The following is a 17,702-nucleotide window of genomic DNA, read 5'->3' as shown; positions in this document are numbered from 1 at the left end:
AACAATGATTTGTCATCAAATCATGTTTGTGGGAATTTATTTATTTTTATTATATTTTTGTAGCTTTTTATGTAGTAATTTGCTACTGTACCTTGAAATGGTACCACCTGTTGGCAGTCTGTTATCTGACCTCCATTCATGTGCTCCATTTGCCTTTGCTTTTCCTTTAGGAGACAGACATAAATACATTTACAACAATAAAACAATATCAGCAACAAAGGGCAAACAGATATGACATTTTTAAATGCTACAATTTAGAAGCATAAATATCAAAAGGGTTATTCCATGACAAATCAAAACAATTTCAGAAACTTCCTCTGCCTACATTTTGGATTTTGTTGATACTTTTTATGAAGAGAGAAAAACATAAATGATTATGTAAGCCAAAATGTGAATGGCCATGGATGAATATTTATGGAATAATTCATTATTTTCAAGAAGAGGTTGAAAATGTAAATTTTTACCTGTGATTTTGGTGCAAAACAACAGGTAAAAATAAAAGACAAACAAAACTTGAAATGTGGCGGTGTCATTTTTACACAGAGATTGGTAGGTCTATTATTAAATTCAGTTGACTTCAGCCCCCTTGTTGCATTGTATGCCAATTGTTTGAGTACAAAAGTGGGGATTTGTTTTGGGTTGTTTTTTCAAAGTTGGAGTCCTTATAACTCCAGAAGAGTTAAAGATGTTGATTCAAAAAACTTTCCATTTTGTATCTTAATTTTTCAGACCCTATATCATTAAATCCCAGACAAATGGGCTCTCAATGGTGCTCCATCTGTAAATTGTTTACTTTTAACCATTTTTAAAGGTTGAAATCCAAATGTGGGTCACATGGTATGAAGCTAGTTTTACAAAAAGTACAAATAATGTTTGAACAAAAATTTTTTTTTTCCATTTTTGGACTATTAGCAATCTGCATATAATGCAACAAAGGGTGCTGATGTCAACTGATTTTAGAATTACACCTACCTATTTCTGTGTAAAAATAAAATGCTGCCACATTTCTAAGGTAATTTTTTTAGCTGTAGTTTTGCTCAAGAATCATAGTCAAAAATTATAATTTTGACCTTCCTCTACAAAATAATGGATTACTCTAAAAATATTGATCCAAGGCCTTTAATTTGTTTTTTATTTTACAAGTAAAGAAGTATCAAAAACAAAATGTAAGCAGGGGACCTCTGCTTCAGTTGATACTGAATAACCCAAAAGTACTTCTACAGCATGGTGCATTCATTCAGGGAATTTACATGGAGTTTGCACACTGACCTGCTGCTGAAGCTGTTTGTTTAATAGCTGATTCTTCAGTATAAGGTTGTAGTTGTTACCCTGGGGCTGCCGTGGCACTGCTGATGGAGATTCCTGAAGATGTGACATCATTCCTGCCCCTTGATCCTGCATCAGAACGTAAAATAAAGAAATTGAGAAAGAGGACTATTAAACCTGCATTCAGTTTTAAAAATCTCAGATCTACTTTTTGTTTAAAAACAAAAACAAAACAATGGTCATAATTTTCACACAGACAGGATCTCACCTTCACTTCACCTACTTCAACTACTTTAACTAACTACACATTACAGTATCTTATTGACATAACACCATTCAACATAACTTAACACCACTTGAAAGGTCATCTCATCCAAACCCACAAGTTCTAACAGGCTTCTTTCCTTAGCAGACAAAGTTGTAAACTTCTGTAAAGAACCACAGATGATTTAGACTAGACCCTGCTTTCCCAGTGCCATGGAAATGTATTTTTGTTGGCTTATTTGAATGCACTCCTCCACCCGAACAGTTCAGCAAGGCATTCCCATATTTCCATTCCTGCAGAAGAAAAGCTCCCCACCCTCTTCCCCATGCAAATCCTGAAAACCCCTCTTAGTCATGCATAAAGGAGTAGAACATAAATCATACATCATTATGAAGATATGAGAAGATAACTACTCCAAATCTGGAAGGAACTAGTATGAAATACATATTAATGTAAAAATGGTGGATATGCAAAAGGATTTGATCTGTCAATTAAATTTGGGTAAAATCAATGTGTTTAGGTTGAGTTCATTCAGCATACCAGATGACATAATTTGTAAAATCAAGATTGTTTTACAGCAGATTTATTCTAAATATCTAGCCTTACCCAAATACAAATGCTATTATCACACTTGAGAACAAGCGAAGGTAATCAGAGGTGCCAAGTGATACTCCTAGCATGAATCTGGTGTAATCATCTTTACTTGTAACAGGCATGGTGGTGAAATGGCTTCCCAGTGGGAATATAGTGGTGCTTTGCAGTGGAAATGAATGGCTTGTCTGCAGCACTAGTGCTGGTAATGGACATTGATCCAGGTCTTGGCTATGTGCAGCTCGAGTGAAGTGCTGTTTTGGATGCTTTTGTTGGTGGTGTAGTGTTTGGGTTGCGCCTGTTAATTGTGCATGGTATGAGTCTGTTAGAGAACAATAGGCCATCTCTAAAGAGCGCTCATTATCAGTCACAACCCGTTTCAAGTATTTTAGTAATCAATAAGCATTACACTTTAAGCAAAATTCTATCCTGTCAGCAGTTCAAATGCTTTGTTCTTTACACCCCAAGAAGAGACAATGGAGACTTGATTAGTATGGTGATCAGCGACTGAGATAGGAAGAAAGCTTGTTGTTCTGATAACGAACGCTAGATGGCGCATACGCACTCTCACAGTCCCATCAAACACAACGCTCAGCATGTTTTAACTGCTTGATCCTCCTCAGCTCTATTGCCTGTCTCTATCGATCCCTTCATCCTATTGCACCAGGGTGCTCAAAACTAAACATAATCTTCTCTTTGTCCCGCTTGGCTTGTGTATTATTATTATTTCAAGAAGTAGAGAATCCAGCCACATCGATACTGTTACTCAGTTTAGAGCACCTCACAAGTAAGAGTTCAGATAAAAAGTAGATATGTGCTGCCGATTGTTAATAGTATTTTATTTTGAATATGTGACACGATACTCCGCCAGGACGCAGCTTGAGCTCCATCCGGAAGAGCTCGCAAAGTTAAACAGCGTTTCCGATTGTGCCGACTATAAGAGACGGCATATTATTTCTTTTCTCCTGCCCTGAACACACCCTAACACCTCACAACCTTTGCAGAGCCTCCAGTCTGTCAAACCGTCTCCCTTTCCGTTCGGTGCCCTCGCTTAGCTTTTCATGCGACTCACATTTTAGCGTGCATTTAATAATTAGATATCGCAGCAGAGGTCATCAAAGCAATCCGCCTCCTTTTGTTGTCGGAGAGAAAGCAACCGTTCCTGTGCGTACAACACTAACAAACAAATAGAGATATGTTTAGGTGTGGAGAGAAATCTCTCTCTCTCTCTCTCTCTCTCTCTCTCTCTCTCTCTCTCTCTCTCTCTCTCTCTCTCTCAAATACTGTAACTGTTGTACATAGATAATCCTCAAGGCAGTGGTTGGCTTCTGAGGGTGTGCTGCTCAAAAATGTATTTTGCTTCAACTGATGTGTAACTGTCCTCCCTTAATAACACCAGCATTTGATCGGTTTCTTTCTCTCAGCAACTACTACTCCTTAGCCTAAACCACATAAAAGAGCATAATTACCTGCAATATCACACCAACAAGAAAAATAATTGATTAAAAAGCCAATTATGTATTTGTACACTTTTGAAGCTGTAAGGGCATTCTATAATTCAACTCCAAACATGAATGTTCATGTCCAGCAACCATACAGTGGAAAATAGACAGTAACACTTTTTCTTATGGCATCTAAAAAGACTGAGTAAACAAACTTTGTTTGCCAAACACAATGATCTGACCCTGTTAACATGCACTTAAGAAAACCGTTTATTCCATGGGTTTTGCAGAAAGTGGTGTTCTAAAACATCATGTAAACGAAAATGTATATGTGTCGTTCTGATGCGTGTTTCAAGAGCATGCCTGTGTGTGGAACAGACTGGATAACAAACGTCATATGATGGAGCCATACATCCTACCAACAAGTCAACATAGTGGAAAGAATTAAACATTTCTGAGAGTGCAGTGGGAAAAGGGAAAATCTAACACCTACACGCATTATAAACTATAGCAATTTTTCCACACCAATTTAAAATATCGATGGCTGTCCTTCACGTCCACGTATATGTGCTCAAGTGCACCGGGGGAATCCCGGAGTTTGACTTAAGGGGTAACCGCAGTGTAATTTAGCTCTTGGTCGTGATGGAAAGTTAAGGAAACAAACAAAGCAACTCTGGAATATCTGGAAATTAAGCCAAGCAACAGAGAATAAAAAAATAGCAAAGTTGTCCTCAGATGCCATGTTTTTTATTTACACAAGCATCACTGGGAAATTACATTGCTGGGGAGAAGGCTGCTTACAGACCGAGCCGCATTTACACGAGCGTAAAGAAAAAGCTGTGAACACAGTGCATGTAAACAGGAGCGCCACTTTCTAGTCTTAAGCAGCTTTCTGCCAATAAATGACTTTCTGGTGTCCATTTAAAAAAGCTCACTGACTAAGGCAACATCATATTTTTGTTTAAAAACTCAGTTTTCAGTTTTGTAACGTTATTGTTTTCCAAAGTATGCGTGCGGTAATGCAGAGCGTTTTCGAAATTCTTAATTTCTTCAGTATTTTCCACCATTCTAGTGTGGAGGAGATACGTTTTCATAACACGTTTGAAAACGCATTCATTCTGCTACATTTGCACCTCTCATCCACACTAAAATTATGTTTTCATCCATTGAAAATTGAGTGTTTAAAAAATGCACTCGATTACCACATACTTTGGAAACTATGTCATTACAATACTGAAAACAGAATTTTCAAACTATGTTAAAATGCTACAGAAAAAAACTTTAATTGATTAACAAGTATTAATATACAGTAAACATTTTTAATATTTTTAAAAGACAATACAGTAGGTTTTACAATAAAATGTTGTAAAAAATAAAAACTTTTGGATGTAAAATGATTTTCCTGTATAATTAATGGTAAAATGTATGTTTAACAAGAGAGTACATGTACTTTTTACAGCAAATTATTGTTAAAATTACAGTAAAAAAAACAATAATCAGACATTCCCACAATTCCTATCATATTTCATTATATTTTATGGGAATAGCTATGTTTCTTCTTATTTTTAATATCAGTTACGTACATTGAGGTGATCTGTTTTATATATAATGTAGTTTAGTTAATGTTTACTGCATTATGTAAATTTCACATGTGTTACCCTGATGGTGTTTAGTGTTTGAGTCTCTACATTTTTATTGGTCATTGCTCCTGGAAGAGTCAATATTGGTGAACTTTATGTGATCATGTGCTCTTCTGTAATTGTACAGTGATTAACAATACATTATAAATTATATATATTTTTTGTAAGTAACATTTTTTATTAATTTCACAAAACATATATACAAGAGCAAAAAAAAAAAAAAAAAATACATATTTAAATGGAATCATTCAAACATTTAAAACCCATATCCACCCCTCCCAATCTCAACCCCACCCTAACCCCCAACAAACACCCCTGTGGTCACATAAAAGTATATACAGATGATTATAGACACACATAACAATAAAAAGATAAAAATGAAAAAATAAATAAATAAATAAATAAATAAATAAATAAATATATATATATATATATATATATATATATATATATATATATATATATATATATATATATATATATATATATACAGTATCTCACAAAAGTGAGTACATGGATTACTGGAGCAATGACACCAAAGTTAACACACCTGCTCCCCATTCACACCTGAGACCTTGTAACACTAATGAGTCACATGACACCGGGGAGGGAAAATGGTTAATTGGGCCCATTTTGGACATTTTCACTTAGGGGTGTACTCACTTTTGTTGCCAGCGGTTTTAGACATTAATGGCTGTGTGTTGAGTTATTTTGAGGGGACAGCAAATTTACACTGTTATACAAGCTGTACACTCACTACTTTACATTGTAGAAAAGTGTCATTTCTTCAGTGTTGTCACATGAAAATATATAATCAAATATTTACAAAAATGTGAGGGATGTACTCACTTTTGTGAGATACTGTATATATATACATTTACAGATCCAGTAATGTCAGGTATTTGCCCCATTTCTCTATAAAAAACTCACCACCCTCCCCATCTCTGAGCACCACTCATGAAATGAGGGCACTCCAGATGACCTCCAACCCCTTTAAAGAACCTGTCTGGTAATCATGATGTTAGTTAGGACCCAACACTTTATATGCCTATGACCGCCCCATCGCCCAAAATACAGAGTCTGGGGCAAAACGAGAGCCGAGTGCCCAATACATCACACACAAGACTCTGAACTGTCGACCAAAACTCCTGGATGCTAACACTGGATCCTAACACTTGTGTCTTTTAGACCAAGCCTAAACAATTTAGCAGGGGTCCAATAGAACCAATGTAAAATCTTAAATTGTATAAAGCGTACACTTTCGTCTCTAGATGCAGTTTCTATGTTTTTTAAATCTTAGCCAATTCACCCTCCTCCAATTCCAAATGTAAATCTTTCACGCATAATCTCTTGAGAGTGGTCGATAATCCGTCCCCCAGACTCTGAATTAACAAGGAGTAATACACTGATGCCTCATTAACTTTTCCAAAAGCAGTGATCACCTCTCCCAGAATATCTGCTGCTTTAGGGGGTGTATACTACACCCAAAAATATTACAAAGCAAGTGGCACAGCTGTAAATACCTAAAAATAGGAGATCTGGGGATCCGAACATTTTTCAAAAGGATCTCAGAACACCACTCTCATATAGTGTATTACACCAAGTGTATTAACTCCCCTCCCAGTCCACTCTAACCAACAAAAAGGGGACTTATTGATGCATAGTTTGGGGTTTAGCAATAAGCTTGAGGCAACATTTAGATATCTGAATTAAACACTCTGGACACCTTTGTCCATACTGGGTACAAATGTGAAATAACACAGTGTAACTTAACCACTCTGGTTAGTTTGATTGAAAGGATTTGCAGTGGCAAGATCTGGGCAAGAACTTCCTTTTCAATACAAAACCAGGGAGGGGCTCTCTCAGGTGAAAGCGTCCAATGTGCCAAATGTCTAACCCACCTTTGTCAATCGGCCTATGTAACTTATTGAAATTTAACCTGGGACACTTACCGTTCCAAATGAAGGACTTCGCTATGCTATCAAATTGCTTGAAATAAGAGAGGGGGACATCTAAAGGGAGAGGTTGTAACAGATTTTTGATTTTGGAATACAATTAATTTTAATAACATTAAACTTCCCAATCATCAATAAATGTAATGAAGCCCACCTGTCCACATCATTCGATAACCTTTTTATTAAGGGATCAAAATGAACTCTGACTAAATCAGACAAGTTTGCTGGGAATAAAATTCCCAAATACTTAATACCCTGTTTGGGCAACTGAAAGGCATCCGGCTGAAAGGCTGTTACTGGACAGTATGCTGTCAGAACCAAAGCTTCGGATTTAGACCAATTTACTTTGTATCCTGAGATACTTGGAAAAGGAATGAATAATTCTGTGGAGGAAAGGCATAGATCTAGTAGGGTCGGAGACGAATAATAAAATATAATCTGCGTAAAGCAGAATCTTAAGCGTCACACCTTTCACAATTACCCCTGGAAAATAATCCTCCTTTCTTATCGCGGCTGCTAATGGTTCCAGGGCAAGACAGAACACTAATGGGCAAAGAGGGCAACCCTGCTGGGTACCCCTTTCCAGAGAAAATAATCTGAAATTAGTACATTTGTTAGTACAGCCGCTACAGGGTGTCTATAAAGTAACTTAATCCAACCCATAAAAGTACTCCCGAACCCATATTTCCAAAATCTTAAAACGATAATCCCATTCTACCATATAAAACTCACTGCCCTCCTCATGCTCAGGAATTCCAACAATTCAGACATTATTTCTGCGGCTTCTATTCTAAAATTCTTCAAGTTTTTTTCAAGAATATGTTTCAAATTAACTTTGGTCGTGGGTGGATTAGCGGATAAATCCCTCTCCGATGACTCCAGATAATAGACTCGTTTCTCAACATCTGCCACTCTTGTAACAAACTCTGAGAATTATATTTCCATCGCCGTAATCAATCAACGTATTACAGCGAGAAACTCCAAGTCAGCAAGAACTTTCATCAGCATCACCGACATGTTGGACAGTTGATGCTGGATCTCCTCTCCCGCTGCACCAACCAAATAGAGTCCCTGGTCAGTAGGCTTGTCAGGGCTTTCATCCTGAACACGTAAGTGTATTTTAATGTATCCAGAGCCTAAGATGTTTGACTTCTTAGCCATGTTTTACCTCAAAGAGCAAATGTGTAACTGGGTGTATCGAATTTCACCAGATAACTTGAGAGTAATTAAAAATTTTGCAAAGTGCGCAGAGCTCCTTGCTCACACGTCCACTTCATGCATGGTGTCCAAATAACGTCTTTTTACCGTAAATTGAAATATTTAATTAAATAAAATTAAATAAAAATACAGTGCCAGCATGGTCATGTAAATTACAACAGTTTAAACTGTAAAATTTAAAAGTTGTTGTGTAAAGTTGTTTACATTATGAATGTATTTTTTACATAAATATTCTGGCAACCACAGTGTAGGATTACTTGTGTATGGGCAGGTGGAGTAATTTAATAATTACCAGAGCTTCCCACGCCAGGATTAATTTGACCTTTTTTAAAATGGCCCGAAAAATAACCCATAGTAAAAGCAGTCCCGCACGAATTTCCATTAAGACAACAAATTAAATTTTTGTTATTCTAATGCTCTTTCTCAAATCAAACAAATTATGGTATTTTTAAAAGAGGTAGAAGTCAAATGTGCTTGAGATAATGGGAGAGGACGAAAGAAAAAGATGCAAGGAAAGTGTAACAGAGACAGAAAGTAGGACAGAGTTCTGCACAGCGCTCTACTGTGCCGCGTCTGTGTTTAGCTGGCAGAAGTCCATCTGTCCTGAGCGGAGGCAGACACGATGTACTGTGATTGCCATGACGAATAGGCTTTTATCTCTACGGTAACCAAATTTATTTACATCTATTGCCTTGATTGTGGGGTTAAAGCACTTTCAAGTGGAAACCAACACAATAATGTTCACTGGTACTAAGATGGACCAGTTTAAAAGTTTTAGTAAATGTATTTTAAATAGGAGTACCTACATATATGAATCATACTGTAAGTGAAAATTGACAATGTTTTGATAATATATAACATTCAGTTTATGCACGTACGGATTTATGCATGCATACTCAAATATGCATATGCAATGATATGTACATGTGTGTGTGATGGTGGGAGTGGCTCACATCATTGGGCATGAGAGGAGGATGTTAATGAATATGACGCCTGACCTACTTCCACAACAACACATATCAGCTCTCTCTCTCTGTCTCTCTCTCCCTCTTTCTCTCTCTGTGTGTGTGCCTTGGAGACAAGAGACAGAATTCATGCCAACCTTCTTCTGCTGGTTTACCACATTGTGCCATGTCCACGATACACACACACACACCCACAGACAGACATACATATTATACCAAATATCTGAGCTAGTTCTTGGGGCACAGAGGACATCCACATTTTGTTCCGACAAGCAAAAATAGATTAAGGTAAAAATCTGTCTCCCTTTGTTGAGGGGAAAGTGAATAAAGATTTGAGGTCTGTGAGTGGGTGGATGTGATAGAGAGAAAAAGAGAGAGCTCCCCAGTCTTGCAGCTTTGAAGCTTGCTAACTATCCTGGGACCCTTTGAAACACCGCCTCAAATTCCCGAACTGTTCCTGGCATGCACTTCTGTGTGCACACACACACACACCCCTCCCCCTACTAGTACCAGACACTGGAATGAGTACACATGCGCGCACACGCATACACGCACACAGGCACAAACATTGTTAGTATGTTTTTTAAGCGATCTGAATTATGGGGACACTAGAAATGTCTTCATAAACCACATTTATAGCAAAATACCTTTGTAATTACCAGTTTGTAACCTAAAAAAATGTCTTCGTAAACCACCCAAACACACACGCACATGCACACACACACACAAACATTGTTTAGTATGATTTAAAGAGATTTGAATTATGGGGATACTAGATATGTCCTTATAAAACACATTTATAGCAAAATACCCTTGTAATTACCAGTTTGTAACCTAAAAAAACACACACACACACACACACATACAACGTTCACACAAAACATATTTACACATTAGAAATGTTCTCACACGTACTGTACACATACTCACACACACCTGGGCAAAAGGCAAAGAGGCACTGCCAAGCTAGTGTTAACTTGGCAGAGTGCTTAATTTATTCAGCATTCATTCCTGCCGCAGCTGGGCTCAGTGTCCTCAACCTTGCAGAACACAGAACCACAGAACTGTGCAGGACTATGTCAAAAACTACCCACCAATATCATCAGTAAACCTATGGACACCTTGAGCCTCCTACTCATGATTTATGTGTTGTGGATTATGGTGCAACTTTTCGAAGTTCTAATTGTTACTTATGTAAATTCTTAAAAATCGAATTATTTCATCTTGGCAGTCTTATAAGAAACGTCTAAGTAAATTCTATATCAATGCAACTCTCTTTTTCTCTGTCTCTGTGGTGGACGCAGAGGCCTCTTTGCTTGCGTTAGCCCAAATAGGCCCCTCTGCGTTAGCCTGGAACCATATCCTCTACCATCTGTGTACATCCCCCAGCCCACTCCTGTCCACCCCCTCCCTCCATTCCACCTCAGGGCAAGGTCACTCGGGAAGGGCTCTGCTCAGCCACTAAACTACAACACAAAGACAACAGTCGGCCTTCACTGCATCTGACCATGTGTTTTATTAAGCCATTATGATTGTTGTTGTGTCTTATTCGGAATATTCTCTGCACAGTTTTCCTTATATTTGGATCTCTTATACTGAGTAATAAGTGAATTATGGAACAGAATAAACAATTATGTTAATTATTGAAATCGCTTGTAGCACAAAGAACAGCTCTAAAGAAGTCAGACTGATACAAATTCTGCACTTGATTAATTGGCTTATTCCATGATTTGCAGAAAGCAGCATTCTGAAACTTCATGTAAACATGAACGGAGCCTTCCTTACCCTGTTTAAGGGATTAAAATCTTTTACAATAAAACGTTAAGAGAAACCGCTGCCTTTAACACACATGGTTTCTGTCTGAGAACACCGTTTATGTGTCCATGTTAACACATAAGTGGGATTCTTAAAGTTTTTGAAGAGTGCACATTTGCGTAAATGTTCAAGTGTGTCTGGGGAACCCGAAGTCTGATGTAGAAGGAAACCTTATATTGCAGTGCAATGAATCTGTCGCACTACACAGTGTACTGCGCTTTCGTGTCTTTAGCAGCTTTATCACTTTAAACAAATTTATGGTGTATGTGTATATAAACTATTATTGCTTGATATCCATTTGATCTCAGCTGAAGTTATTACTCCCCCCCTACATAACATAATCAACAACAGTTCCATATTGTTGAACCAACGTGGTATGAAAGATGGATGTGATACAAAGTTACTAAAGTTTTGGGAAACAATCTCCAATATTGCTTATGGGGGTTAAGCAATGAGCTACATTGTTGTATGGGAAACACACCCCAATATTTGGGTCTTTCGAGATTATCATATCAGACTATAATATCGTACATGCTTGGATGGTAAAAGAAGTGTTAGCTCTTCCTTGTGTCAACTGGCAGCATTGGCCATGAATAATTATTTTATTTATGTAAAAAAATTGTTTTAACGTATTAACGTCTATAATTGCTACTCTCACTCTTGCAAAGGTTATTGCCAGTCTTTATAAATGCATGTGAAGAATATATATATATATATATATATATATATATATATATATATATATATATATATATATATATATATATATATATATATATATATATATATATATATACTATATATATATATATATATATATATATATATATATATATATATATATATATATGCGCCAAAAGTTTGGAATAATGTACAGATTTTGCTTCGGAAGGACAATGGTACTTTAATTCACCAACGTGCCATTCAACTGATCACAAATATAGTCAGGACATTACTGATGTAAAAAACAGCACCATCACTATTTGAAAAAAGTCATTTTTTATCAAATCTAGACAGGCCCCATTTCCAGCAGCCATCACTCCAACACCTTATACTTGAGTAATCAAGCTAAATTGCTCATTTGGTACTAGAAAATCAAAAGAATTTTGTTTTTGAGTTGCCACAGTGTGCAATAGACTGGCATGTCTTAAGGTCAATATTAGGTCCAAAATGGCAAATAAGAAACAGTTTTTTTCTAGAAACTCGTCAGTGAATCATTGTTGAAGATTTCTTTCAAAGGTGTACACTACAGTCTTTAAAGATAAAGGACAACTGGCTCTAACAAGGACAGAAAGAGATGTGGAAGGCCAGATGTACAACTAAACAAGAGGATAAGTACATCAGAGACTCTAGTTTGAGAAATAGACACCTCACATGTCCTCAGCTGACATATTCATTGAATTCTACCCACTCATCTTCAGTTTCATGTAAAACAGTAAAGAGAAGACTCAAGGGTGCAGGCCTTATGGGAAGAATTGCACAGAAAAAGCCACTTTTGAAATAGAAATACAAAAAAAAAAAGAAGGTTAGAGTGGGCAAAGAAACACAGATATTGGATACTAGATTTTTCAAATTGTAACAGTAATTTTTCACATTAATAATGTCCTGGCAATACATTGTGATCAAAATTAATAAAATATTATATAGTGAATAAAACTACCAATTTCTTTCCATGAGAGCAAAATCTGTACATTATTCCAAACTTTTGGCTGCCAGTGCACATCACATTTAACACCACTCTTGTTTTCGGTATCAGCCATCATAAAACCTATATCAGTTGACCACTGGGTCACATGATATATTTAAAAATCATCTTCCACTTTTTATCTTCCATGAAATATACTGGCTCCTCAAACTGTATGTGCTACAGTCCATGATGATGGACAGACCATTGACATTTATTCCCTTTTTTTAACATGATCACATGTTCTGCCCCTTGCGCCTCCCTCGTCTACTTGGCAAACACAAGTTCTATTTGACTACACAGGTAGGAGTGCTTTTTTTCAGTATGGACTTTTACAGGAAGAGAGAACTCCATGTAGTTCTCCTGATATATTGATACTTGCAGGTGTGTGTGTGTGTATTTAGAGTGCTATGTATAACAAGCACACAGAAAGCACACAGGTCGCGTGGCTCATATCTAATAATGAGGAGGAAAATGGGGAAAGATGATCTGAAGAGAACGAAAGGAAGTAGGAACAAAGAAACAAGTGTGTGTTCTCTCTCACCATTTGATACCAAAGATACTTTCATCTAAAGAAACACATATGCAAAAGATTTGTGAACTGAATATTCTGTGACCATTTCAACAGCATTTAACGGCACACAGGAAATCAGTGGTCATGATTTTGCATTATATAACAGAACTGAGAAAATTCAATATCCCTATCCAGGTCCAGGCTTCCCCACTGCAAAAATACATTATAATTAATAACAACATTTTCAGGCAGGTTCATTTCATTTTCTCTGAGATGCACACAGTCCTAAATATCCACTCTTTAGTTTAGGAAGCACTAAAGCTTGTTGTAAGCACACACTTCAGTATATCATATATAATATACAGCTTATATACAGTTATTAGTGAGCTAAACTGAAAGAGTTTTTAATTATTCATCCACAGTTTAGAGGCAGAAAGAGTTGTTGTAAACACTGTCTGCTAAACCACGGTGGTCTGAGAGATCTCAGTGAACATGCCTCTCCTCTAACTTTCACGCTGCTAGAACAGTCAACAACTCGCCAGAACTTCCTTCCTGTCAACCACAAATGTGTGTGTGAGGGATGAACATCAGGCAGTGATACAATCTGCATGAGCACCAGCATAACACCTTTCCTAGAGGTTATTAATGCAAGCACACACAAACGTTCCTCATTCCTTGGTCATTATGAGACTATTATTTTACTCTCCATCCATATCCAAATTCACTATATTTTGCTGATATAGTCCCCCTCCAATCTCACTCTCTCTGACACACACACACACACACACACACACACACACACACACACACACACACACACACACACACACACACACACACACTCAAACACACTCGAACACACTCTAACTAACACAGAGAGGGGGATCGGGGTGGATTACAGCTGTCAGGATAGATCAGCTGCTTAGACCTCTCACCCTTGTCTAAATCAGACTGGCAAAACCTCCATGAAACAGGCAATCCCTTATAAACACTTTACAAACACCTCACACACTCTTTCTAAACCTGTAATCATAGCTTATTAGCCTTTAAGGCATTCCAAAAAGCTAGCAAGATGGGTTATGTCACCCTAAAATATCACTTATACCATAGGGCTTTATCTTTTATCTAAAGTTTTGCATCCCAGTTCAGGACCATGACTGAAACACACACAGTAAATGGAGAAATAGTAGGTAACAATTTGTACCTTGAAATACTTTGTTGACGTGTTGATTTTGCATAAAGCCAAACCATAAACCATGTCTGATTGTGAAATCGTCATTAAAATGCTACAAATCTAATAAGGGCAAGATAAGCAAGGGATAACATTTACCAGACAGGGTGATCAGTACTCCGAAGTGAAACTAGTTAGATAGCTACTTACCAAATAAATATTGATTTGAGCTGAAATTGTTCTATTATGTGAGAAAAAAGAACATGAGTGAATTTAGCACAACTAAAAAGGAAATTGGTCAATTGCACAGATTGGCAGTTATTACACAAAAATATTTGACCACAGAATGCCAAAATTGACCAAATCAGAATGAAGTATTCCAGAGAGCCATGTAATAATATGTGAGCTATATGCGAGGTATTTGTGTGTTCTGTCACACCTGCAGGCCGTAAAAGGTATTCTGCCATCCTTGCTGGAGAGAGACCCCGTGGTTCAACAATTCTTGGCTTTCCTCATGCAAGGTTAGCATTTAACTCCACTGATAACATGTACATAACACACACACACACACACACACACACACACACACACACACACACACACACACACACACACACACACACACACACACACACACACACACACACACGTTGTGTTTCCATGTTTTATGGGGACTTTCCATAGACATAATGGTTTTTATACTGTACAAACTTTATATTCTATCCCCTAAACCTAACCCTACCCCTAAACCTAACCCTCACAGAAAACTTTCTGCATTTTTACCTTTTCAAAAAACATAATTTAGTATGATTTATAAGCTGTTTTCCTCATGGGGACCGACAAAATGTCCCCACAAGGTCAAACATTTCGGGTTTTACTATCCTTATGGGGACATTTGGTCCCCATAAGGACATTTGGTAAATGGAAGGAGCATTCTCTCCTTCCATTTATTCTCATACATACAGATACACACCTCGATCATTTGGCCTGTATCATTTTGTATGGGTGTCCTTATATTATGAAATGTGAGAAGATTTATAAAGTCTTTTTGTGTGGCTATTCCTTTTTCAGATACAGTAATTTCTTTTTTAAGTTTCCAGCTTCAAAATAGAATGCCTGATCAGGAAAGGAAAAATTCAGATTGATAATTCGGCAACAATAGGTCGAAAGTTCTGGGGGTGAATTCGGTCTGCGCTTAAAGAGATAGTTGACCCAAAAATGAAATTCTCTCATCATTTACTCATCCTCATTCCTTCACAGATGTGTTTCACTTTCTTTCTCCTGTAGAACACAAACAAAGATTTTCAGAATAATATTTCAGCTCTGTTGGCCATATAATGCAAGTGAATGGTGACCAGCACTTTGAAGGTCCAAAAAGCACATAAAGGTCACATAAATGTAATCCATCACACTTCAGTGGTTAATTCCATGTCTTCAAAAGAGTATGATAGGTGTGGGTGAGAAACAGATCAATATTTAAGTAATTTTTACCATACATCTCCACTTTCACTTTCATAGTGTGAAAGAATTAGTGTGTTAATTTGAGATTTACAGTAAAAAGGGACTTAAATATTAAGCTGTAAGGACCAACAGAGCTGAGATATTCATAAAAAGATCTTTATTTGTGTTCTGCAGAAGAAATTCCCACATCTGGGATGGCATAAGGGCGAGTAAATGATGAGAGAATTATCATTGTTAGGTGAACTATTCCTTTAACGAAATATGAACTGCTGCCCCCAATGGATAATAACAATAAATAATAATAAACTTTAATTTTTATATAACGCCTTTAAAAGTAGCTGGAAATGTTGAGCTACAGTTTCCGGTAGAAATGTCCACAGAGTGGCACCAAAATCATGTTGTATTTTTAGGTGTAAATTGTGTAATACAGTCAACAGGAATGCATATTTTATTAACCCTACCCCCAACACCCAAACATCAAAGTCTATATTTAAATATCTCTCTCATGCTTTCCAGGCCCTCTACTTACTTCAAACCCTTATTCTATCTATTTCTTCAACCCCTTTTCCCCTAAGTTGTTGCTTTAATAAAGCAATGTAATCCTGGATGAAGGAATTAGGTTAATGCCGGGGTATGGGTGACACAAACAATGTATACTCTCTCTCTTTTGCTGTCTGACACTCATGCTCACTAAGCACGGACTGTTCTTTTAAGCACTGCACACCCAGTTTCATTTGGTAAATTGATTGGTAGATTTGTGAGCTGAGTCGAAGATAAACCCCCATGGGATGAGTGGAGGAGCCACAACCATTACAACTGACAGATGTCAAACATGCGTACATGAATCGCATGCTAAAGGGCTATAGTGGCATATCATTAGGTTTATTTATTGCTATTTAAAGGAGGAACACAGTATACTGGGAATGTTTCTTTGCCTCTCTCTCTGCTCTTTACATATTCAACCTCTTTTTACCTCATTAGCAAGCCTAGGCGGAAATTGATTTTTTTCTGTGTTGATTTTGGGGGGACAATCTGTGGAAATTATTCCAATATAAAATGCATTACATGGAGCACTTCTCTTATACACAGCCGCTGAATGATTCAGTTAAATTGTTTAGATAAGCAAATAGTACAGTGAAGAAAAAGTCTAGCTGGAAATAATGTGTCAGAATTTTTGAATAGCAAATTTATGTGAACATGTTATTGGCGATCTGTTTAATTATGCATGCTGCATTCTCACCCATATGTTGTTAAGCAAGAGTGCAACAGAGGAGGCAGAAATGAATGCAGTATCCATGTGTGTGATCCCTGTTGGGTAAGGGAAAAAATAGTAACGCTAGCTTCGTTAACATTTAATGGACTGCCAGCTTTAATACCCTTTTTAATCTTATCTAAATTATTAGGAAAAGTATGTTCTTGCAATATGTTTGTGTAATTGTTACACAGCACAGAATAATCCATCATTATCTGAGGTAACCAGTCTAAAAAAAGGTTTAAAGGGGTCATGACATACTTTTTATTTATTTATTTATTTATTTTTACTTATTGTAAAGTGTTTCCAGAAACTCAATAAGAGAATGAACAAAGTTCCACAACATTATAAAACACAATTTCAGGGATCAACACATAACGCCCATCCAACACATTGAATCCTAACATATTAAACTGTTCACTAAAGCACAACAGCCGCATGAAACAGTTTACTTCCGGTTTTG

General features: G+C 36.9%; 1 protein-coding gene across 3 annotated transcripts in view; it reads right to left on the bottom strand.

Annotated features, from left to right (window-relative positions):
* The window catches only part of LOC127619649 (mastermind-like domain-containing protein 1), a 97,185-nt gene that overhangs the window by 2,454 nt on the left and 77,029 nt on the right, over positions 1-17,702 (bottom strand). For all 3 annotated transcript variants that reach the window (XM_052092617.1, XM_052092610.1, XM_052092620.1), the window contains exons 3-4: positions 1,270-1,395; positions 92-164 (exon numbers count right to left, since the gene is read on the bottom strand). In XM_052092617.1, the coding sequence (XP_051948577.1) occupies positions 92-164; positions 1,270-1,395 (199 nt within the window). The remainder of the gene's footprint in view (positions 1-91; positions 165-1,269; positions 1,396-17,702) is intronic.

This window comes from Xyrauchen texanus, chromosome 2 (genome assembly GCF_025860055.1).
Source record: "Xyrauchen texanus isolate HMW12.3.18 chromosome 2, RBS_HiC_50CHRs, whole genome shotgun sequence".
Lineage (NCBI taxonomy): Eukaryota > Metazoa > Chordata > Actinopteri > Cypriniformes > Catostomidae > Xyrauchen > Xyrauchen texanus.
The sequence above is the reverse complement of the archived record's forward strand: the minus strand, read 5'-3'. Positions and strand labels throughout refer to the sequence as shown.